This window comes from Manacus vitellinus, unplaced genomic scaffold (assembly GCF_001715985.3).
Source record: "Manacus vitellinus isolate BGI_N305 unplaced genomic scaffold, ASM171598v3 scaffold_81_pilon, whole genome shotgun sequence".
NCBI lineage: Eukaryota > Metazoa > Chordata > Aves > Passeriformes > Pipridae > Manacus > Manacus vitellinus.
The window spans coordinates 1169720-1192190 of record NW_021940822.1 but is presented as its reverse complement, the minus strand read 5'-3'; the positions used below and the strand labels follow the sequence as shown (position 1 = coordinate 1192190).

Genomic DNA, 22471 nt, shown 5'->3' with positions numbered 1-22471 from the left:
TGTCCTCTTGGCAAGGCAGCACAGCCCTGGGCAGGAGGCAGGTACACCAGGGCAGTGCTGCTGTGGAGGGCCCAGCTTTCCTTCTGCCACCTCAGCCAGGGCTCACACCAGCCAGAGCCTGCTGCTGCCACAAGCCACTGCTGGCCTGCAGCTTTGGGGGAAAGCACTTGGTTCAGTCTCTCCTCTCTCACACCCTCTCTCCCCCAGTTCACCTGCTAGGACACACACAGCAGCAGAAACCATGTCTGCCTCAGAATTTATAAAACTGCCCCCGATTGCTGTTTTACAATTGGATCTGGGCAGAGAGTCCAGCTGGGCCCAGCCCTCCACATTGGGCTCAGCTTGGAGCTGGGGCCTGTCATCCAGTGCCAGGAAGTTGGTCAGTGCTGGCAGGAGCAGGTGTAGAGGTTCCTGCTCTCTTGAGGCAATGCAGGAACAGTTCATAGCCTGAGGTCAACCCCAAGGCCATGGCTGGTGGTAAAAGTTGATTCAGGCCCTTGGAAAGTGGCCGGGGACCGGACAGCACAGCTGCAGTTCCACAGGCAAAGGGAAGGAAGACGCTGGAGCCATCAGCAAGGAGAGGGGTCACAGCTGTGCTGCTGGGGCCAGCCAGTTTTTTTCCCCAGTGGCCAGCTCTGCCTGTACACTTGTGCTGCCCAAAGCATGACAAGGGCAGAGGGAGGCCTGGCTAGGGCAAGACAAACTGAGCTCACACCTTCCTTGCTTGAAAGGGCTAAAAATTCATGCAGGCAGTGGAGCAAGAGGTCAATGTGTGGAGGGGCGAGGGCAGGGTGGTAGAGGGACGAGTCGGCATCAGCCCTGGTTGGAGACAATGGGGCGACTGATGGTGCTGTTTGTTGTCATGGCCGAGAGCTCCCATCTGTAACACACCAAAGGGACACACTAAGAGAAAGCACAAACACAGCGCCCAGGGCTGGAGCAGCTTTGCTTCACATCAGCCTCAGCTGTAGTCTCCAGCCCAGCCTGCCCCAAAGCTGCACAGTGCCAAGGAAGGCCCTAGGCAGACCTCAGCCAGGGCTGGAGCACCCTAAGGACAGGGATCACCCACAAGGTGACCTCCCAGCAAGGCACACCATACCTGATGTCATGGGGAAGGCAGGACTGGTCCAGGCTGTACTGAATCACTGCTAGCTTACACAGCGTCTTTAGACTGGGGCCTGTGGAAAGAGGGCAGTTAGCCACAGCAGTCCTCATCTGGACACCATGGGGGGGGTCCAGCATCATGCAATTGGTGCCACAGGAAACAGGGCGGAGCACCCTGGCCATCCCTCTCAGGGACAAGGCAGAATGCATACCAGGGACCATCTGGAGCAGTTTTCTATGCTGCCACAAAGAAGTATGTGTGCAGGAGTGCATGACACACAGCTGCACCTCTGGCTGGTCTGCCTTAAGCCATGTATACTTGTCAGAGACAGCTGTTTGGCTCTGGGATACAGGCACCTGGAGCCACGTAGGGCACAGTATGGTGCTTCACAGCAGGGCCTGCTCACAGGGCATCTTGTGGCAAGAGGTACAGGCTGGGCAGGGAGTGCTCACGTACTGAAGTCGAGGATGTAGAGATCTGAGTGATCCATCAGGTCGAATTCATCACCCATTCCCTCCTCTGGAGATGGGCTGCAGAAACCAAGCACAATGTGTCAATCAGTGCCAAATTTTATTTTTTTTTACACCAATTACAGTCCCTTGGGCTCCCCAAGGGCTGAGCAAGTCTCATCCCTCCTGCCCCTCTGATGCCCCCAGCAGCACTCAGTCATCACTCTCACAGTTCCTCGCAGAGTAGGCAGAGCCACACAGAGCCAGAGAGCAAAAACACACACCATCTCCCTTGCAAGCAAGGGATGGGGGATCTGCCTCCTTCTCACAGATGACCATGATGATTCCAGCTGTGAACCTCCCCCTCACCTTGCCAGCCTCTGTTACTTTGCTGCACCTCCAAACGCAGGTCCCACACTGCAGGGAACAATCCTTTTCCCTTCTTGTACAATTGACCAGCCTCTAACTGGTTTCACTCTCTTCCTTCTCCATGTACCTCTCAAACTGCTCTCCAACAAGTGAGCAGCCCTGGGGACTTCCCTGGAAAAGTGGCACCCACCCCCCCAAGACACTAGGAAAGTGATGGCAAACAGCTGCCTCCATAACTGAGGCATTTCAAGGCTCTATTCGCTCAGCAATTTCAGTGGATCCAACCCTCCAAAGAGCTCCACTCAGAGAGGCAGAGCCGATCCCCAAGACAAGGCTGAGAATGACACTGATCAGGCTGGAGAAGGGATGTCACAGCAGCTCCTGAAGGTAGGCACACATGCTTGCACAAGCCTTTGTCCCGCTCCTTATGAGATAAACAGGCCCCATGGGCTGCTCCACAGCTGCCAGGGCCAGACAGGCTGGCATCACCTGGAGAATCAGTTCAGTGCTGGAGACTAACCAGCTTCTCAGCTGTGCTGTATCATGGAAGGCTGCCCTAGTAACGTCAGGAGACACATACAGATCAAACTTTCCAAGCAGGCAGGGTCAGCCCATCCCCACCTGGTCCCAAACACCACAAGGGGCAGCATTACACAGCCCACACTGTGCTTTCTACAGACCTCAGGCCAGCTTTGCCTCACAGCCAAGGGAAGGCATGGGAAGCACTGTGAAATACAAGGATTTGGGAAAACATCACATGGGACAGGCATTTGATCTAGGAAGAATCTGACACTACATACTGACAAACTACAAAGACCAAAAAGCTGAGCTGGTGTCCCTAATGAGGTAGGAGAGATAAGTTGGAGACCCAAGAGGACTTTTTGCCAAGATCTCTAGTTGTGCATCTGGGCCACAGATGACAGGAACCATGACCTGTCTCCAGAGATGGTGACAGCCAGGAAAACATACTATTTTAATAGCTTGTGTTCCTAGGCCAGCAGCTGGGCTGGTTTTGGGTTCTGCTGCATGAGCTGAAGTTGTGTGGCCAAGCACAACAGCACAAGGTTTAAAACAGATTCTGCCCAGGCACACGCTGTCCATCACTCTTCACATAGCTAAGATCTACTGCAGTTATTTCAGCTTGGCCATTGAGATGCTGTAAGAAGAGTGTAGAGAAAGCAGATGGGAAACATCTGCATGGCAGGGCAAGCACAGACATTTCTCAGTCCAACTCAGGAATCACTTTGGGCTCCAGCCACAGCTCCCTAGTTGCGCCAAAATGGGGACAGCATTTCAGAGGACTGTAACTGAGCACTGAGCAGTGCAGCAGTCATTTTAAACCAATTCCAATTTGCCGATACTCCCATCTGATGCTGGTCCTGGAAAGCTAATGAGGAACTATGACTTCAGGCATTTCTAGGGAACAGACAGTCTCACTTATAGTTTCCTGCCTCCATGGTCTTGATGGAATAGCCAAAGCACCTGAGAAAAAACTGAACGTCCCTTAGCACAGAGAGACTGCCTGTGCTGGAACAGTAGTGCCTGGAGCAGGGGAAAGCACTCCCATGGCTGACGGTTGTTTGGAGAATTTAAAAGAAAGAAAAGGTGGTTTAAGTCCTACTTTGGTTTGTGATGAACCAATTTAGGGTGCCCTCACTGCTTAGCTAGGAATGACCTCATGCAGTGACTTCTTGCCCCAGTATCACCTGTCTATGACCCACTAAGCTTCACTTCCCATAGGACATGAGGCAGTACCTGCCTCCCCAGGTTCCCATAACCCCAGGCTAAACTGCAGCACACAGCTCCCTGCTGTCAGAGAAGACCTGCTGCTGATGGGACCCATCTGCCCGGATACAGGCAAGAGCCCCTTTAATTCCGCCCCTGTGTGCTTACCACACAACAATCTAATCTCACATCCACGTCACAGGAAACCCTAGACCATCCCTTATCTATCAAAGGAAAGCCAGCAGGCACCACATCTGTGGTTTTAATCACCAAAAGGCAAGTAGCAGGGTAAGCCTGGAGTTCAAGACCAGGAGAGCTGCAACTCCCAGGCAGCAGGGCATGCCTTTGTCAGCAAAATGGATTGTTCCAGCTGCAAAACAATGCTCCCTGCACTAAGCACTCAGCGAGAGCCCTTACTCCCTCACCAGAGCCAGGCATTTCTAAGCCTTGTCAGGGAAAACACAGCCTCGAGACAAATCTGGATTGGCATCTCTCATCTGTTCAGCTATTTCATCTGTTCAGCAAAACTCTGCTTTATAGCATTCCTTCTCCCTTGTAGATGGTCTCTGCACGCCAAAATGTTGGTGAGTTTGGGAGGAAACCAGACCAGGGCCACAACTGTGACACAGCTAATGGGAACACTGAGCTTCCTGGTCACTTAAACGGGACATAAGTGATAGATTGCTCCTGGGCACAGTGAGAGACCACAGCTGGGGCAAAAAGACCAGGCTCTGGGCAGGACTACAAAAGAAACAAAGCATTTGGATGCCATATGAGCAGGCAGCCTGCAGAAGTGCCTCTTCAACAGTCTACAGGACGTGTGAGTCCTGTTAAGAGCAGGCAGGACACAAAGGGGTTTTGCCTGTCTATGCCCCAGCATTGCCAGCTAGGAAGCTGAGCCTGAGAGCTCACCCTCCAAGGAATCCTGCTGGATCTCCTGCAGTATGCGAGCCCCCTCCCCCTTCCCAGCCAGGGGAGCACAGGTCAGGAGGCAGACCACTGGGAGTTCTCCATTACAATGACTTCCTGGAAAAACTTCTTATCTTGCCAGGCAGCTTCAGAACACACCTGATAACTATTACAGGAAGCGAGCATGGTCCCCACCCCCATCTCCCACTTCCCCAGCTTGCCAGACCCTCCCTCCAGTTCAAGCAGGCTGCATTCCTGGCTGCCTGCAGCTCTTCCTACCCCACACTAGTGCTGATGAACATGCCTGTATTGGTTTTGAGCCTGAATTAAGAAACAAGTTGAATTCTGAAGTGATTCAGTGGAGAAGACAAGGCACTGATGCATTGCCTGGCAAGGGCAGACCAAACTCCAAAAAGCTGGTGTCAAATTCTTTGTGGTTTGCTCACATTTCCTAGGAGTGCCAAGGTTTAACATCAGAGTTCAGCTGCTGCTGTAACACAAATCTACATACACTGCAACATCTGGGACCATCCAAAGCTACCATAAAGTTCTACCAAGCCTGCTTCTGTACTGAGCAGCACCAGTATCACTTGAGGTAACTGGATAAACTCAGCACCTCTGCATACCTCGCCTGCACTAAGCACTCCCTCACAGCCACACAGACATCCTACAACTAAGCAGCCCCCCCCCGAATCTCTGGAAGCTGAAGGCCCTTCACCCTATCACACATTGGTATGGTCAGGCCATCAGCAGAACCTGTATGTATGGTCCTCTGCCCCAGTCTTCAGAACCATTCTCAAAAAGCTGCTGCCAGAGTCCCAGAGAAAGCCCTAAAGGTTTCCAAACCATGCAGAGGGTTCAAAGCACTTAAACTGTCTCTGCAAGGTGGATAGTGGGAAACAGGCCTGTGCTCTGGAGCTGCAATTTGTCATTCTAGAGAGCATAGAGTATGTCCTGGTGATGGGCCACTTCCTTTCTTTTAGCAGCTGCTAAGGCTCTTGGCTACATCCAGCTGCCCTGCACCCTGACAGTATCACTTCCAGTGTTTGACAGCTAAATTCATAACACCAGGTTCCTCTTGTGAATGGAAGTGTTGCTAAGGAACAATGGCACAAGAAGAAACGTTGTCTTGTCATGTGTATAGGCTCCTCAAACAGCTCCCAGCTGAGCCAACATCCCACTGCAACTTAGCAAAACCCACACTTGCCAACGGAAGAAAGAAACTCTGGTGGGAGAATCAGGGCACCACATAGGCAAGGATAAGTCAGTGTGAAGTCTGCTACAACACAGCAGACTAAGACGTGTCCTTCTGATGGCAGGATCTCCTCCCTCATCCCCACTACCTTTTTCACAGAAAGCTTGACCACTGCACAACCCTACCAGAATAACGTTACACACTTCTGTCTCTGTGTGTACCAGACAGCTTGTCGTCGGGTGCTTTACAAGCTACGTGACACCTTCAGTCTCCTCCATGGCTTTTTTCCAGAGGAGCCCCGATGTACACGATTGCTTACACTTGTCAGATAGATGGACAGTTGCCACGTAACTTTGAAGTCCATCTGACTCTGCATGCGGCAGAGTGTGGAGGGACACTGTGCTGAAGGGAATGGCAAAACCTCTCACGGAGCCTCACCACACAACTCACCTGGTGCCTCCAAACAGAATGATTTTGTCCCCCACTCTGCAGCAGCACTGCCGGCGTCGAGGACATGGGCCTTTCCCCTTGGGTTCAATCTTCCTCCAAGAAAGAGAAACTAACCAGAAGAACAGAGTGCACCACCTTGTCACAAGAGCCTGACCAAGACCATGTATAAGCAGGTTATGGATTTAAACATCACAGGAAAACCTGTGGCCCACTGCCCCTCCCACACCAACTAGCCAATATCCACCTTTTCCCCTTGACCTCCTCACTAGTGGCAAAATGATGCACTTCTATGAGGTTGTTACTAAAGTGTCATTTAAATGCCAGAGTCCTGAAGTTCTGCCTGCTGAGACAGCACTTACAGGTCATGTCATAGAATGGTTTGGGTTGAAAGGGACCTTAAAGATCATTTCATTACAACCCCCCTGCCATGGGCAGGGACACCTCACACTAGACCAAGTTGCTCAAAGCCCAGTCAAGGCCTTTCAGTTGCAAAGGCTCAGCGCCAGGACCCACGGGCTGCCACGGCAGCGGGTCGGACTTCATGGGGAGCTGCACAGGGATGAGCTGCAGGAGCAGTCAGGCAGCCCTTCCCCGGCACCCTGCTGCGGTCCGGATCTGGAGAAGGGAGACCCAGGAACGAGCTCCATCTGCTGGCAGTCTGCGATCACTGAGCATCCTGGCAGAGGGGAGGCTGCTGGGGACAGCTGAGCGGCGGGAGGAGGGAGTGGGGAACTGAATGAGGTGGAAACCGCAGCCTTTGCTGCTTTCTGTGGCAAGGATGCTGGGGGGTGACTAATGCAGCACTCAAATCTTCAGGAGCTCAGACACTAGCTCACGGATCAGTTTAGGGAGCAGCAAGTTGGCTGCTCTCAGTTAACTTTACTATGCAAAGCAATTAGCAAACAAAATCAGTCTAATGACTGCGAAAAGCGCCTGAGGACTGAGGACCCCAAAACAGCTCAGTCGACTGAGATATTCAGTGTGATATTCAGGGTACCAGCTGAAGAACACCCCTTCTGCAGCACAGTTTGACGTGGTACCAAGAGAGTGTGGTATGATGATCCTGCAGCTCAAGTTGAACGGTTTCCCCAGCTCTCTCCCTCCTCTAACCCCATTGCTTCTTCCTATTTTCTCTTCTGCCAGTATTTCTGCATATTTAAGAACAAGACAAAGTTTTCCAACGAACTATGTCTGTCAGCAATACCTTCTCTTCTACTTTCTAACTGAGATTTGGAAACATCCTGAGGAGGAACAGGGGTCCCAAGCACAGTAGCAAGTTCCTGTCAGTGCTATCAGAAGAGAAATTTCCCCTCAAGCAGTACTCCTTGGAGAGTAAGCTCCTCTGAGCGCTCACTTGCCTAAGGGCCTGGAGCACTATCACTGCAACAAGTTAAAAGCATAAATACCTGGATTGAATTTCCAGAGGTCATGGAAGTGTCTGTTCAGGCGTGCATTGTAGCCACCAAATACATACAGTTCCCCATTGTAGCTGACTGTAGGGAATAAGCACAGACATCAGTGTGCCACCCAGCAGGTCTCTGACCCAACATCAAACACAAAGCAAAGTGGTGCTGGTTGTTCACCTTCGCTTAAGTCACCTTCACGTGCAGGGTTATGTGCAAGGCTTTTCAGGGGGCAGCAGCTTTCCACAGAAACTGGGCTTAGTGCACCCCTTGCTAACCCACATCTCGATCCAACAGACCAGACAGTCCTTCTAACGCAGGCAGAAATTTCCTTCCACCATCCTCCACCCTCAGCAGACCCACACTCACATGCTGAATGGCTCCGCCGGCCTTCAGGCAGCACAGGAGTTGGAGGAGAGTCCAGCCAGGAGTTTGTTTCTGTATCAAATACTTTAATGCGGTTACAGTAGATCTCATTGTTGGAGTGAAATGGCCCAAAACGATCAGCTCTGCCACCAAATACGTACATCTTTGTTCCAATGATTGTAGCTGAATGGAAGTCTCTCCAGCGAGCTGGAGTACCCTGAAGGGACAGAGTAAAACAGAACAAGAGAAAGAATGCAGATTACCCCGGCAGATGACACATCTTGACGGGGAAGTTGGGTGGCTGCCTTCTCCTGGAGAACTTCCCATCCTGCAGATTCCTGCCACACCAGACAGAAGCTGTGAGACAAGTGTGGGCAGCTACCCCAGAGAACAGCAAATGCAAGACTTCCTCCCCAAACCACAGTGAAAAGCAGATACTGACCTTGGCAGAGATTAAAGTCCACATCATATTTGTGGTGTCCAATTTATGGATATCGTTTGAAAAGCAGTCAGCCTGAAAGACAGCAGAGCAGCCTGGTCACAAAGGGACTGAGAAGTCTGGTCACATCTGGTCCCAGGAAGGATGCTGTTCTATAGACCTGGAACATCTCTTTGGAGTCAGTACCTCCTAAGAGATAAGGTGATGGCTCCAAAATGTCAGGCAGCATACTTATCACTTAACAAGAGGAAGGCAAAGCCCATTTATTCTCAAAGGTGTCCTGTCTCTTCCTGCAGCTTTCCCATTTATTTGATGATCTGTTCCTCCCCCAAAGACTGTCCTGCACACAATACATTCACAGCAGAAACCTGCCTCCTCTCCATGTAAGCAATAGAAGAAAAAGGCACTAACAGGACAGGCAAACTGGCTCTGGTAAGGCCACCCAATGAGAGGTAGAAGCTAAGATTACTTCTGGGTAGCTAAACATACAGGAACAAATATACTCTGGGTTCTGAGGTCCCACAAAAGCCATCTGCAGCTAGCTGCCTGGAAGAGATTGCACTCACATAAACAATGTGGACTCCTGCTCTTCCAGGTAGGGGAGAGAACAGCAAGACAGTCAGAGGCTTATTTGGTCTTGGTTAAAAACAAGCCACATTTGAACTGCTCCTGCTGCTGTAATCAAGATCATGGATTTGGCATGCCATTGTCCTCAGAAAAGGGCGAATAACCCAGAGACTGCTGTAACAGAGCCCCAGCTTTCTTCCAAATAAACAGATGTGACTTTGCGCAGCTTTTCTGGAGCCTGGTGATAGGTTGAAATGATATTTTCCCATTTCTTAAGATCAGAGGATAAAGATTTGCTCAAAAGATCATTAGGCACACTAACAGCTATTGCAGGATGACTGACTCAGGGTATGCTTAACAGGAGGTCAACCAGGTGTTTGCTGGAGGAGATCAACAAGATGCCAGAGCAGGTACGGACTACAGGGAACATGCACCAGACTAAGACAAACCTCCTGGCAACACCACGGACACTGGTAAGTGATTTTTCTGGCTCATTTTTCAGCCAGAAAATTGAAATAAATGTACATCAGTATATATTTATTAAAAACTATGTGTATTTATCTATCAAAATTTGGCTGAGAAATGAGTCATAAAAATTATATATAAAAATATTTATATTTTTACCTCTTTATGGTAAATATGTTTTGTAAAAGAAAAAAAAAAATCACCATTTTTTTAGGCTTGCTTTTCTAACCATTTTCTCCACAAAACAGTGAGCATAACCTGGGTATTAATGCCATGACTTTGCTAAGTTACAAAATGAAAGCAACTATGAATACCAATACGCCCCCATATCCTGCCTCTACCAGTGTCCTGGGTATCAACACCCTCTTTTCCCAAGGGCTCACCAATTAACAGTTACAGAGACTACTCACCAGCTGTTCATAGCCTCCAAAGATAAACATGCTCTTTGCCAGGACACAAGCTGAGTGCCCATCTCTTGCTCCTGGGACCATTCCAGACACCTTTGGTGTAAACCACTTGTGCGTGTCTGAAACAAAACAAGAGGCTGAGAAAACGCAGTAGGTGTTGGGATGGGATAGCTCTTTACTACTGTTAATTTCTAAGACAGAAATCCTTCTCTCTTTCTCACACAGTATCTGCTCTGCTGGAGAAGCTGCAAGCTTCTTCAGGCAAGGCTACCTGCCCGAGTCTTCACAGAGGGGCACAGAGACAGAGGACTCAGCCTCTGGGCATGGCCACCTACTGCCTGACCTGATAAAGAGCTCTCATTTTAACTGTGAGTAGTATAGCACTACTTGAGCAACATTATTTTTGCTGAATCTCTTGCAAAGCATACTTGTGAGTCACTTACCAGCTCTGCATTTACAGTTTCAATTACAATGAAGTAATAATAATGCTAAGTGGCTCAACTGAACTCATGGCATGGAGATGCTGACTAACTGACTCAGGAAAAATAGCTCTCAAATGCAGGCAGAAGTCACTTAGTCACAAATTGCCATGCACATCCCCACCTCTGCAGTGCAGCTCTCCTTATATTTTCTGCTCCACTTTTTACATTCTCATCCCCTCTCCAAGGGGAGGCTTCCTCACTTTCCACCCTTCACAGTGCTCCTTGTGAGCCTACACCAACCAGATTCAGCCCTTTAGCCTGCATACTCCAAGGGTTCGCTTGATTTAGGGCATGACTTTAAATCCAGCCAGAGCTGTTCTGCATGCCAGGGCAATATGGAGCTAAGCCAGCGACTCACTGCCAAGCACAAACAGGCACCTGTTCCAAGAGCCCTGAGAGGCACAGATAAGCCTCAAGGCAGCAGGAGACATTCCCCCCATCCTCCCTAACTGCTGTTAGCTGTCAAAAGCAGTGCTTATTTCAGGAAGTCGTAACACTGGAGCCAAAGCAACATTCTTCATGAGGATAACTTCTCTGAACTTGGCCTGCAGACACAGCTATCCACCTATACTCCATTTGGAACTACACAAAGGGTCTTGCGAGGTCAACAGAACCCCTGGGCAGCCTCTACTGAGAAAGGTCCAGTGGCTATCAAGTTCCTTTCCTTCACGGAGCTGCTTCCAAGGCCAGTTATATGATAACAGCAACAGCTCATCCAAGTGCAATATGTCAAATTAGAGATGGAAAAGACCTCGACTTGTGCTCAGCACCTGAGGGACAAAACTGCACTCAAACAGGACTTTATCCAGCCCAATGTGACTTTTCAGTGGAACTTACACTACAGACGTGGGACTGTGACTGCCACTCTTGCTTTCCAGGAATGGTAGGGTTCAGTGTGTACAGACAGCTGCAGAGGGTTTGGATTAGGACTGAAGTCTGGCCTGCTAATTTTCACATAATGCTAAAGTGCAGGAGTTGGCAGGGAGATCAGGCAGTTCCCACTACAATGCCTCTGTGTAGGCAGAGGTTTACTGATGGCTTCTCAGCTGCATGTGTCATGGGAAGAAGGAAACCCTGTGACCCAAGCTCTAAGATATTTCCTAGTAAAGAAGAGAGCCCATGACCAAGCACTAGAGCAAGCAGTTTCCTTCCAAGTCCAGGAAGACATTTACTGATCACTATTTAGATGGACTTGCCTCCAGAATCCTTTCCTGACACTTGTGTCCACCCAGTTTCTGATGGTGCCTTTTCTTCAAAGATGCTCCATCAATGCTATGGAGAAGTCAACCAGAAGGTCCAAGGAGTTTATTCTTCAGGTTTATCTAACTTGATTCATGCCTTCCCTTATTTTGCCATTCTGTCCCTCACTACTCCTATGTTTTATTCCTTACTCTCCTTCATGTTTTCAGAAAGAAGAACCACACTGGAGAGGAACTGCAATCCTCAAGAGCTCTAGTCCCTTCTTGCTGCAACCTTTGCCACAGTTAAGGAATAATAAATCACACAGAGAGAACGTTTCAGTCATAGCTACTTTCAGAAAGTGCACGCAAAGGTGATAGAAAAATTAAAACCATTTTGACTATTAGACAAGATCAGTAACCTCTGTTCAAAGGCTTTTACAGAGATTCAAGTATGTAGAGACAATGGCCACACTGCTTCCCTTCTAAAACTGCTGAAACAGCCTGTGACACCATTTCCTCCAAACTGTCACTGAGGGATGGGAAAAAGCTGGGGAGCAGTGTGGTGTGGCAGAGAGAAGGTCTGATCAACAACAGTTATGACAAGGAAGAGTGAGAAGCTGGAACTTACTGACATCAAAAGCATAGAGCACATTGCAGGCTCCTTCTGTGTCGTTGCGACCACCCCATATGTAGACAGTGTCATCGATGAGCACTGCTGAGTGCCCATACCTCATGTAGGGCACCTCTCTCACGTGGTCTCGGCTGTTTGTCCACACTGGAGGCAACTTGATCCAGCGCAGAGACACTGAAAACACAAGTTTGAGCCCATGTCAAATGCTAAGCCTGCTACATTGCTCTCAGGTCATAACCCATCCTCACGGAGCTTTTTTTCCCCATGACGAGATGCAGAAGTAGTCAAGTAAACAAGAGAAAGCTGTGTCTGACACCAATAGTAGCTAATTAAGAAATATAGAAGGAGGTCCTCTGGAGGAGCAGAGGAGTCTATACAGAAATAGGCTCTGTTCTGCAGCACATCATTGAAAAGGCTCTGGCTCATCCTAGACTGTGAGTGAAGATACAGCACACACAAAAAAATAGGGAAAGGAAAAAGAAAAAGTGCAGAGATGACAGTGAATGCAGTCAATGCTCCAAGCTAGTGACATTGTTGAAGAGACTCAAAGCTGGAAGAATGAGCAGCATGGGAATAATTCACTGCAGTAACATGCAAGGGAACATACCTGAAGGCATCACTTGGACTTGCAGAAGTGTAGTTTAAGTAAAGCAAGACAGCAGCTTTGCAGGAACAGGGTTTGTTTGCTTTTGTTTTGTTTCTCAAGCTATAGATGAGATAGCTGTCTGTCTCCTATTATACTGTATTCTCCCTTCTTGCCTATCTATACCCAAGTTCTCCCTGCTAACTTTGTGTTACTAAATCAGAGTTCCTTGTAATTACAGGTTCTCCTTACTGGCAGCCTGCGTGTTGTGTTCAGCAGTAGCCAGAGCAGTCAACAGGTATTTACAGGGTTTAATGACAGTGCAGGAGTAACAGCAAGTGTTACATGGCCATTTGTTCTCTATGTGGAGCTAACATAAAATATAGCAGAAAACTATAGTTCCTCTGAAATTCTAACACAGGGAAAGGGAAAAGGTCGGCCATCTTAAAAGGTAGGCATTTACTCCACTGGCAGAAAAGGCACTGAGGAAGCACATCCAATGCTAAAGTCAAGCTACATAGGATGCTTCCTACCTAAAATACAGTCTTCATCTTTGGAAGACTGAAAGAGACCAATCAAAATCTGGTATTTTGGCTTTAGCACTGGAACCTGACAATGCTAACTGAGCAAGGGCTTGGGAAGCCACTGCCACCTCCCACATGGTGGCTGCAGCATCACGACACTTATAATATTTGGGAGTGGTAACAAGAGAAAACAATGCAAGAGCATTCCTTTGGACACAGTAATTATGCTTCCCCATAAGAATGGTGCTCTACTGGCACATTCTACAAGATACAACATTCAACTGTGTTGAGTGTGAAAGTCCAGTCTCTCTGGACAGAGAAGAATGTCTTTGTTTACAGGATCCTGAGCTACACTCTCCTCTTGAGCAGGTCACCTTGGCAACTCTGTGTAACCAATGCCTTTATCCCTGCTGCACACATCAGTCTTAAAGAAGTGAATTCATTGCTAACTACCTTTATCTACACGTGACATGGGTGTTAGCAGAGAATTCAGCATGCCGTTCAGTCTGCAAAACTGGTCATTGGTTCTCTTTCTTGGCTCTGTTTAGCTGGACCCATCCAAGCACCTCTGCAGTTTTTCAACCACCTGCCTAATTACAGGGAAATATTTCATGGACCAACTCAGTAACCTTTTCAGTTCGAAAAGCACTGAATCAACAAATACAGCCTCTGCCAGGACAGCCATGACTCCAACTCAGCCTCATGACAGGTACTGGCTACCCTACACAAATGCCTCTAGTTCCAGATGCTTTTCTAAGCTATGTTGTGAATCTGCGTGATAGCTGCTACCAAAATGGGAAGGCCTCCATCCCAGCCACGTGCCCCTATGGACTCCATCATGTTGGCAGCAGTTGTCAGGTGCCCCCACAGGGAAACAGCTCAAGAGCCTAAACCTGCAGTCTTAACTGAGTGCACTGGCTCCCACCCTACTCCTTCCACATGAGCTGAGCATGGACCTGGAGGGGGAACCTGAACCAGCTAGATATCACTTCTTTGCACCTGGCATTCACAGAGAACAAGGACAAAACATGGCTATGTGGCTACTTCTAGTGAGTCCTTACCCCAGCAGTCTGCTGAACTACAGCACCTCTGTGCCCTGCCTCTGAAGCTGAAAATACAAGGCTGCACAAGGAAAGAGGCTCCCATCTACTCTGATAATTTTTTTGGAAATTACAGTCAGACAGCATGTTACAGTGTAACACCTTAGGCAGAAGCAGGCAAGAAAACTAATAATTGAGCCCAGCAAGCCAACTCCTTTGCACACCACAAGGACACATTTACCTGCATTAAAAACGTGGACGTCGATCTGCCGCAGAGTCTCATAGTCTTCTCCAGAACAATATCCGCCAAAGGAATAGACCTTGTGTCCGACAGCCACGGCTGCGTGGTTCACCCTCCGTGGCCCACCTTCCAAGTGCACTGCCCACCGTAGCATTCCTCCCTGCAAGCCAGACGGTCTTCAGGGCCCCCAGTGCCACAGCCACATGCTTCCTGGGCCACCACTATGTCACCTGGCTCTGAGAGAGAATGATAAAATAACGTGATCCATCTCGCAGATCTTCCTTGAATCCAGCTACAAAGGTTACATTGCTGTATCCTCATTCATCTGCATCCCAACTGGAGACAGTTTTACTCTCACCTCAGAAAGGGGATACAGGGCAGGTATCATAACCTGAGCAAGGCTCAGAGGAGCAGGCAGAGATGCCCTCACATACAAAAAACCCTCAGGGTGGCTGTATAGGCAGCCCAAGCCAAACACCTTGGGCGAAGGCAGCCAAGTGCAGCATGCCTGGCCGTGCCCTGGTCATGCACACATCATGTACATGTCAGAACCATTTGTCTGCATGAATGAAAACACAGTGAGAGCCAACTGTGAAGGTGAAAAGAACAGAGCCAGAGGGAAGAGAGCATGCTCTTTGGATCAGTTGTAAGAAACAACAGAGGAAAATATTAAAACACCCAACAAAAAAACCTTCAAAGAACCACCCCCACAAAAAGCAAGCAACTTGCCATTATGGGGGTGGATGACGACACCACCATTTGGCCTCACTGATTGGAGCCCTACGGTCCAATCTAATCAGACACGAGAGAGCAGAAAACCCCTAATCTAGGTAGAAAGCTCTTTGCTAATGCTCAGAAAAGGCCTTTTTCTCCCACAGCAAATCCAGGCATAACTATGAAAATTCTGTAACATCATATCTCTTTTAAGCAACTGATATGCTTCATTCCTCAAACAGATGGCTTAGATCATATCTTAGAAAAGTCACCACACTTCATTCTTGCAGAGATTCTCCTTTGGATCTTAGAATCTAGAGCAGAGCCTGGGCGCTTCTGAAAAAGCAGGTCAGTTTGATTTTTAACAGTTTTCTCCCAACTGAAAAACAGCCATTAGAATATATGTCAGTGTTTCAAACAGCATAAATAAAACTGTCTTTTCTTATTTCTTGGTTCTAGGTTATTGAAAGATGCAGTCAGCACACTCCTACCCCACGCCCAGTTTTTGCACTTGCAGAATCCAAAGAAATTTGGGGATGCTTCTGAATAAGTTCTAAAATTCCTACGCATACATAAAATTCCTAAACTCTGCCCCTTTTCTTTTTGGAAAGCAGCGAGCTTTCACAAGGAGAAGTTTCCTCTTTCAAGTTTTCTGAAGTAGCTGGAGGGCAGCAAAAGGGGCAGCGCCCCCACCCTTCAGTCAAGTGTAACCACTGCTCACAACCAGGTCCATCAACAGCCTGACCACCACAGCGCCTGGCCCACCCACACACTCCCATTTTATCCCCACCCATGTAAAGAGTCAGAGATGCCACCAACAGGGAGCTCCTGGCATGGGGCAGAGCTCAGGCTTCCAGCTTCATCCACTCATTGTACAGACAGTTCAAAACCATCCAGTAATCAGTCACCTCATTCCAGAACTCGCAAATCTCATAAAAAATTGAGTAGCTTCTTTTTAAAGTTATTTCTTTTTCAAGTTGTTTTCAAAATAAAGACTGGCAGCCAGAGCATGCTCTGTACCTGAAAGTTACAACAAAAGGATGTGCAAAGCCCAACAGAGAGCATCCTGAAGCCTTCCTGTAACAGATGAGCGCAGACCAAGGAGTCCCTCCTGCAAACCTGCAAACTTCTTCGTGCAGCACCTACCCTAACCTAAATTGCAGTTAATAACCCAGAAAGTCACATCAAACTTTTCTCCAGCAGAGGTGCTCCAGAAGGGCCCAGGAACAGCCCTTGTCTCCTACCAGCCATGCTTCAATTTCAGATCTAGCAAGTTTGGGTTTTGTTTTTCAAGTTACTACTTTTTTAAAGCCAGGCAGCACACTTGTGTAAGTTCTCTGCAAAGCTACAGAATAGACCAGTTTCCATGGAGCCCACCAAAGTCACCTTTCAAGCTATTTTGAAGGCTTCACATTTCTATATCTGTTTTCTGCCTCAATCAAAAGTTACTCCTGAAAAATCTAACCAATGTTTTCCTCAAAATCTCTTCTTGGTTAAGTGATTCTGCAAAGGAGCTTAAGTGGACTTTATCACCAGCATCAATATTTTCAACACCCTTCAGACTGAGCTTGATCCAGAAAGACCAAGAGGATGAATCTTACTTCTAAGTTCTCTGCTTGGTTCCTTGTGTGGAGAAGCACAGATGCCTGGCATGGCAAGCAGGCATCATACCAAGCCCCCTGCTTTTTTGTCAGAAGGGCTGGGAAAACTCTTCCTCACCCTTGGGAGTTCACTCAAGTCAGGTGAAAGGAGCTCACTGCTGCCAGAGCAGGACGCTGGTCCTGTCACTGCCACAGGAGCCGGCCACCCTCCCCCAACAGTTTCCTCACTCAGATCAGAAGGCAGCACACCCAAGATGGGCCACTGAGAAACAGCTCCAGGCCCTGCCTGTGGCACTGCAGGAAAGATGCTGAGCTTATAGCAATAATGTTGAAACGTTGTTTCCTACAACTACTGAGAAAGTTGTTCCCAAGATAAGCCCTTCCCAGGTGACAGGCAGGTCCAGGGTGGTGGCGAGGCCAATGGGGTTGAAGTTGGCTGTGCTTCCCCTTGGCTTGGGCCAGGGATACCCCTTCAGAGTAAACACAGAGCTCTGCCAGCACAGCCTCCTGCTGCACCTCCTCAGAGCCACAGAATGCAAACACTCATTTGAACACTTCATGAAAAGAGAACAACCAGAAGTGTAAAGCAATCTTTACAGCAATGTATTAAAAGGCATGGGAAAACACAGGATTTAACAAGCTGCCACGGTTTTTCCAAACCCAAGTGCTCTCCTCCACACTGTAATAAAAGCATCAATCCAGACTCCCATCTTCCTCTTCTGTCACTAGACACAGCCCTATCCTGAAACTGTTGCTCACCCCTTTCCAGCCAGCCCAGGTCCTCCCCCTCTCCTCCCTGCACAGCCCTGTCTCCTAAGGATACCTCCCCACACTCCTACCCATGCTTTCTGCAGCCAGCTCCAGACTCTCCGATCCTGCCTTTTTTGGAATTGTTTCATTAGACCAGTCTTCTGCTCAAAGCCAGTTTTCCTCCCGCTAGTCCCCACTGTGCACTGTCTGCAAATATGATACACATATTTTGAGAAAAAACTGTTTTCTGTCCTACAATCATGCACACTGTTAAGTTCCATTTCAAGTTTTGATTTCCAATGATAATTTATATGATATAAGTGATGACATAAATATACCACTTTTCAACCTCATTCCTATGAGGACTTCTTAATAGGAGGCATTAATACACTTGACATTAAGCTGTGCATTAGGTTTCTTTAAAGATCACATAGGACACAGCCAGGGAAAGATGAAAACAGAAAAACTGATAGGAAATAATTTACTAACAATTTCCCCCATTTGTACAACATTAGATCATGCAAAATACATCCTGTGATTTCTCATCTAGGACACTAATAACACATATGTAGGCTACAAAACACAGAAATATTGGTAAGACAGTGGCAAATTGTATTAGAGAACTGGGAGGGCACTGGCTGCAGGAGGTGGCACACAGAATCACAAAATGGTTTGGGTTTGGATGAGACCCTAAAGATATCCAGTTCCGACCCCACTGCCATAGGCAGGGATACCTTCCACTAGACCAGGTTGCTCAAAGCCCTATCCAAGCTGGCCTTGAACACTTCCAGGGACATCCACAACTTCTTTGGGCAACCTGTTCCCGTGCCTCACCACTCTCACACTAAAGAATTTCTTCCTAACATCTAATCTAAAGCCCTCTTTCAGTTTAAAGCCATTCCCCTCCTTTTTCTATGGCTACATGCCCTTGCGAAAAGTCCCTCTCCAGCTTTCCTATAGGCCCCTTTTAGTCACTGAAAGGCCACCATAAAGGTCACCCTGGAGCCTTCTCTTCTCCGGGATGAACAACCCCAGCTCTCTCAGCCTTTCCTCACAGGAGAGGTGCTCCAGCCCTCTGATCATTTTCACAGCCCTCCTCTGGACCTGCTCCAACAGTTCCATGCCTTTCTTGTACTGGGGGCTTCAGAGCTGGGTGCAGCACTCCAGGTGGGTCTCACCAGAGCAGAGCAGAGGGGCAGAATCACCTCCCCTCGACCTGCTGGACACATTGCTTTTGACGCAGCCCAGGGTGTCGTTGGCTTTCTGGGCTGTGAGTGCACATTGCTGGGTCATGTCCAGCTTTTCATCTACCAGTTCTGCTAAGTCCTTCTCAGGGCTGCTTTCAATTCCTTCACCCCACAGCTTGTATCAGTACCAGGGGTTGCCCTGGGTTAGCACCTTGCCCTTGGCCTTGTTGAACCTCATGAGGTTCCCCAGGGCCCACTTCTCGAGCTTGTTCAGGTCCATCTCAGGCAAACCGGGTGCTTTTTCAAAGCAAAGACACAGATAGTGACACTAACATGTACCACGGATCAGAGAAAAGGGCTTTTGCACCATAGAAAAATTAAGCTGGATCATTTAAATCACAGAAGTCAGCAGTGAAAGAGAAGGATTGCCTTCTACATGGATTTGTGCAGACACTGAACTAAGCATGTGTCCCTTTTCTGGATCCTGCTGAGCCACTTCTCCCCAGAGCTGCACCTCTTTTAGAGCAGCCACCACACTTCATCTCTGCCCATAGTAGAGGCTGGTTGAAGGCCTGAGGCATCTCCTTTGACTGATTCAGCATGACCAGGTGGAATCATGGCCCAATACCCCCAGGAACTGACCATAAATGGAGACCAAAAAGCTCCATCAAAACAAGCACGTGTTTGTTATACAATGAGAGAAGTTTCATTTTCTAGGTGAAACAAAACCCAGGAAAGTGCACTCCCACATGCTTTGCTAGCTCAGCATACATTTGCTCACCTTAGGTGAGGAAGCTCCAGCTGCCTCTGTTCCACCAATCTCAACTGGAAAAAGCAACGTACACACACACTCAGGGTCTCCTTCGCAGAAGGGCACACACGCTTCTTTTCAAGCCACTGTTTGCTTCCACTGATGCACATCAGCTCCTCACTTCACCTCTCCAAAAACTCTTTGATTTTTGCAGTCATACAGGCAGCAATCATGCAATGTCCACAACTCCTCATTTCCCTGGTCTGCCGTAATCTATCCAGAGATACAGTCAAGCACAGAGAATTTTGAAACCCTGGTAGGTCCTGTCATTAACTGCCAGGAAGAAGAGCATTTCTAAAAATGAGGATACACTTCACCTACTGTTGAAGTACCTGATGATGATGGAAATTAAGTGAGTCCAGCAATGAGTTGTTCCTCTACCACAAAGCACATGGAGGCTAAAATTAAAAAGCGGTCAAAATAACCAGGTGTGGTCCCACAGAAATGCCTGGATCCCACCACTGACTATGCACAGCACCACAAGCCCAGGTACACACTTCCAGAGTAAGTGGTGCAACAACAGCCATGGGGTGACCTCAGACTGGCTCTGTTGCTGCAGTCAGGCTGGTACCTGAGCACAAGTAGAAACTCACACATCCTTAACAGAGAAATGGCTACGGATGTCCTTTAGCATCTCCCTTGTTCCTTGTCAGTGCTGACTTCCAGCATAGGGAGCACAGCAATTCACCTGGAGCACTTCACTGCTAAGCAAGAGAAAAATCAGATTTAAGGCAGCTCTGCATCCTTTGAATACAGCACCTATAGACAACATTCCTAAATCTCTGGCTGTGCTGGTGTCTGAAGATACACTTAATGCCTGAAACAACCTTCATCCCAACTGCTCCAGCTTACACCTCACAAGAGCCTACCAGCACAGCATATAGATGTCTGAGATCACCAGAAAAATCACTCAATAATTTCTCACTAGCATATCTTCAAAACTGTTGTGGTGACTTGAGCACAGTGGCATAGATAGGAAAAAACTCCAAACAAACGAACAAAAAAACCCAACAAAACCCCAATCCAGTAATCATAGTTTTTAGTCAGATTTTTCACCTGTTTATTCTATTGGCTTTAGACTCACTATTTTCAATACCTACAATCAGTTATGAAAACACTTCATTCAAGATAAAACGCTACTGAGCATCTCCACAGACAGTAGCCAGGTGATAATTTTAGAACAAAACCATATATGCATGGATCCACTTCTTTGCACAAAGGGAGTTCACATTCCTCTATGCACACAGGAAGAAACCTAGAGCCATTTCTAAAAGCTGCTCAGATTAGCCTTGCTGCTGTCAATTCCCACAGCAAGGGGGGGAAACCCAGCAGAAAGTGGTCTAGATTTTCAAGGACTCGCTCTGTCACCCCCAGAATTACAGCTGCACCCCAAGCAGAGCAGCATACTGACCCTGCAAAGCCACTCCAGAGAGCAAATCCTACCGTGTGGCTGCCTCAGTCCCGTCTCCCAAAAGACACCACCAGCCACAAGGTTTAGTAACACTTAAAATAGCCCAGCCAGCTCACAGCAGTCCATATAGACAGTTCTATTTCAAGCACATCCAACATACTGTTAGAGATAGCACAGGAACAACCCGCTTTCTTCACTAATGCTTGACATTTATCTGATGCTTTGACTATTTATGCTAAGGCAGTGTGAAACTGCAAGCTTGCACATTCAGCAGCTTGGACAGTCACAGTGCAATTCCAGCACCAGTAAACTAGACGGTGCTAGAACAGCCCCTGAGCTCGTTAACTGAGACTGATCTGGAAGCTCATGTTAGCCACGGGAATCCCGGACCATGCTACTCAGGCAGAAATTTATTTCAATGTCCCTCCCTGCAGACAGCCTCACCACCTCCTTATTTCTGACCAAATATTTTGCCCACTGCTGACTTACTTTTGGCCAAAGCCCAGGTGAGATTCTGCACCTACTGAGCTGACTTCTCTTCTTTACCTTGCCTTCCAAAACCCACCGCTGCTTCTCTATGGAGCACGCCTAAACACCGGAGATATTGCTTGACCCCCTCTCCCCCAGGAATTTGTCTCAGCATGTCAAGCCGTTTCTGCCATGCCAAGGGCAGCCCTTGGGAAGAACCAGGCTCAGGAAAGCTGAGCTAACAGCTAGTGTGGCGTTTTTTGCTTTATGCAGGACCGCACTCGTTTCCTCTCCTCCTCTGCACCTGCTGTTCCATCGACACGAATCCCCAGGCAGTGTTCCGCTAGGCTTGGACACACACATGGCAGGCTCACAGGTGCCAGCCTTCCCTCTGCCTGGTGCACAGGGCTGGGGAGGACCAGGCACACAGCCCCACACCTGCCAACATGGCCAAGACTGGGTGAAAGCGTAAACGGGCTGAAACCAGATGAGCCCATAGAGATGGAGAGAGAAGGCACGGTGGAGGTTATGCCAGGGTGAGAAGCAGAAGGGCAGCCTCCCTGACACGCCAGGGGAGGAGAGGGATGGGTAAGGTCACAGAATCCTTTAAGGTTGGAGAGGACCACCAAGATCACTGAGTCCAGCCATTAAGTCAACACCACCAGACCCACCACTAAGCCATGTCCTGAAAATGCCACATCTATGTGGTTTTTGAACACGTAGAGATGGTGATTCAACTACTTCCCTGGGTAGCCTGTTCCAGTGCCTGGCCTTTTCCATGAAGAATTTTTTAAAATATCCAATCTAAGCCTTCCTTGGTGCAGCTTGAAGCCATTTCCTCTTGACCTGTCACTTGTTACCTGGGAGAAGAGACCGTCCCTCACCTGGCTACAACCTCCTTTCAGGGAGTTGTACAGATTGAGAAGGTCTCCCCTGAGCCTCCTTTTCTCCAGGCTGAACGCCCCCAGCTCCCTCAGCCGCTCCTCATAGGACTTACT

The 22471-nt window shown here is 48.3% G+C and overlaps 1 protein-coding gene across 3 annotated transcripts; it reads right to left on the bottom strand.

Moving 5' to 3' along the window:
- Window positions 1-244: 244 nt before the first annotated feature.
- On the bottom strand, window positions 245-22377 carry KLHDC3 (kelch domain containing 3). 3 transcript variants are annotated; one of them, XM_018085450.1, is made up of 11 exons: window positions 22358-22377; window positions 14532-14767; window positions 12141-12317; window positions 9853-9968; window positions 8414-8485; window positions 7975-8188; window positions 7609-7695; window positions 6203-6311; window positions 1562-1635; window positions 1100-1178; window positions 245-880 (listed from the first exon to the last, which is right to left on the bottom strand). In XM_018085450.1, the coding sequence occupies exons 2-11, from the start codon at window positions 14683-14685 to the stop codon at window positions 814-816; spliced, it is 1149 nt and encodes a 382-aa protein (XP_017940939.1). In that variant the 5' UTR covers window positions 14686-14767; window positions 22358-22377; the 3' UTR covers window positions 245-813. The 3 variants fall into 3 exon arrangements, with proteins under 3 accessions (XP_017940939.1, XP_017940937.1, XP_017940938.1); XM_018085448.1 differs by lacking the exon at window positions 22358-22377 and adding an exon at window positions 21006-21066; XM_018085449.2 differs by lacking the exon at window positions 22358-22377 and adding an exon at window positions 17686-17814.
- Window positions 22378-22471: the final 94 nt, after the last annotated feature.

Coding starts and splice junctions, on each gene's coding strand:
- KLHDC3 (XM_018085450.1), bottom strand. CDS start 14,685: ATGCTACGGTGGGCAGTGCACTTGGAAGGTGGGCCACGGAGGGTGAAC. Junction 8,486..9,852: donor TTGGAGGCTATGAACAGCTG/GTGAGTAGTCTC, acceptor GCTGTCTTTCAG/GCTGACTGCTTTTCAAACGA. Junction 881..1,099: donor TGCCTTCCCCATGACATCAG/GTATGGTGTGCC, acceptor GGTGTGTTACAG/ATGGGAGCTCTCGGCCATGA.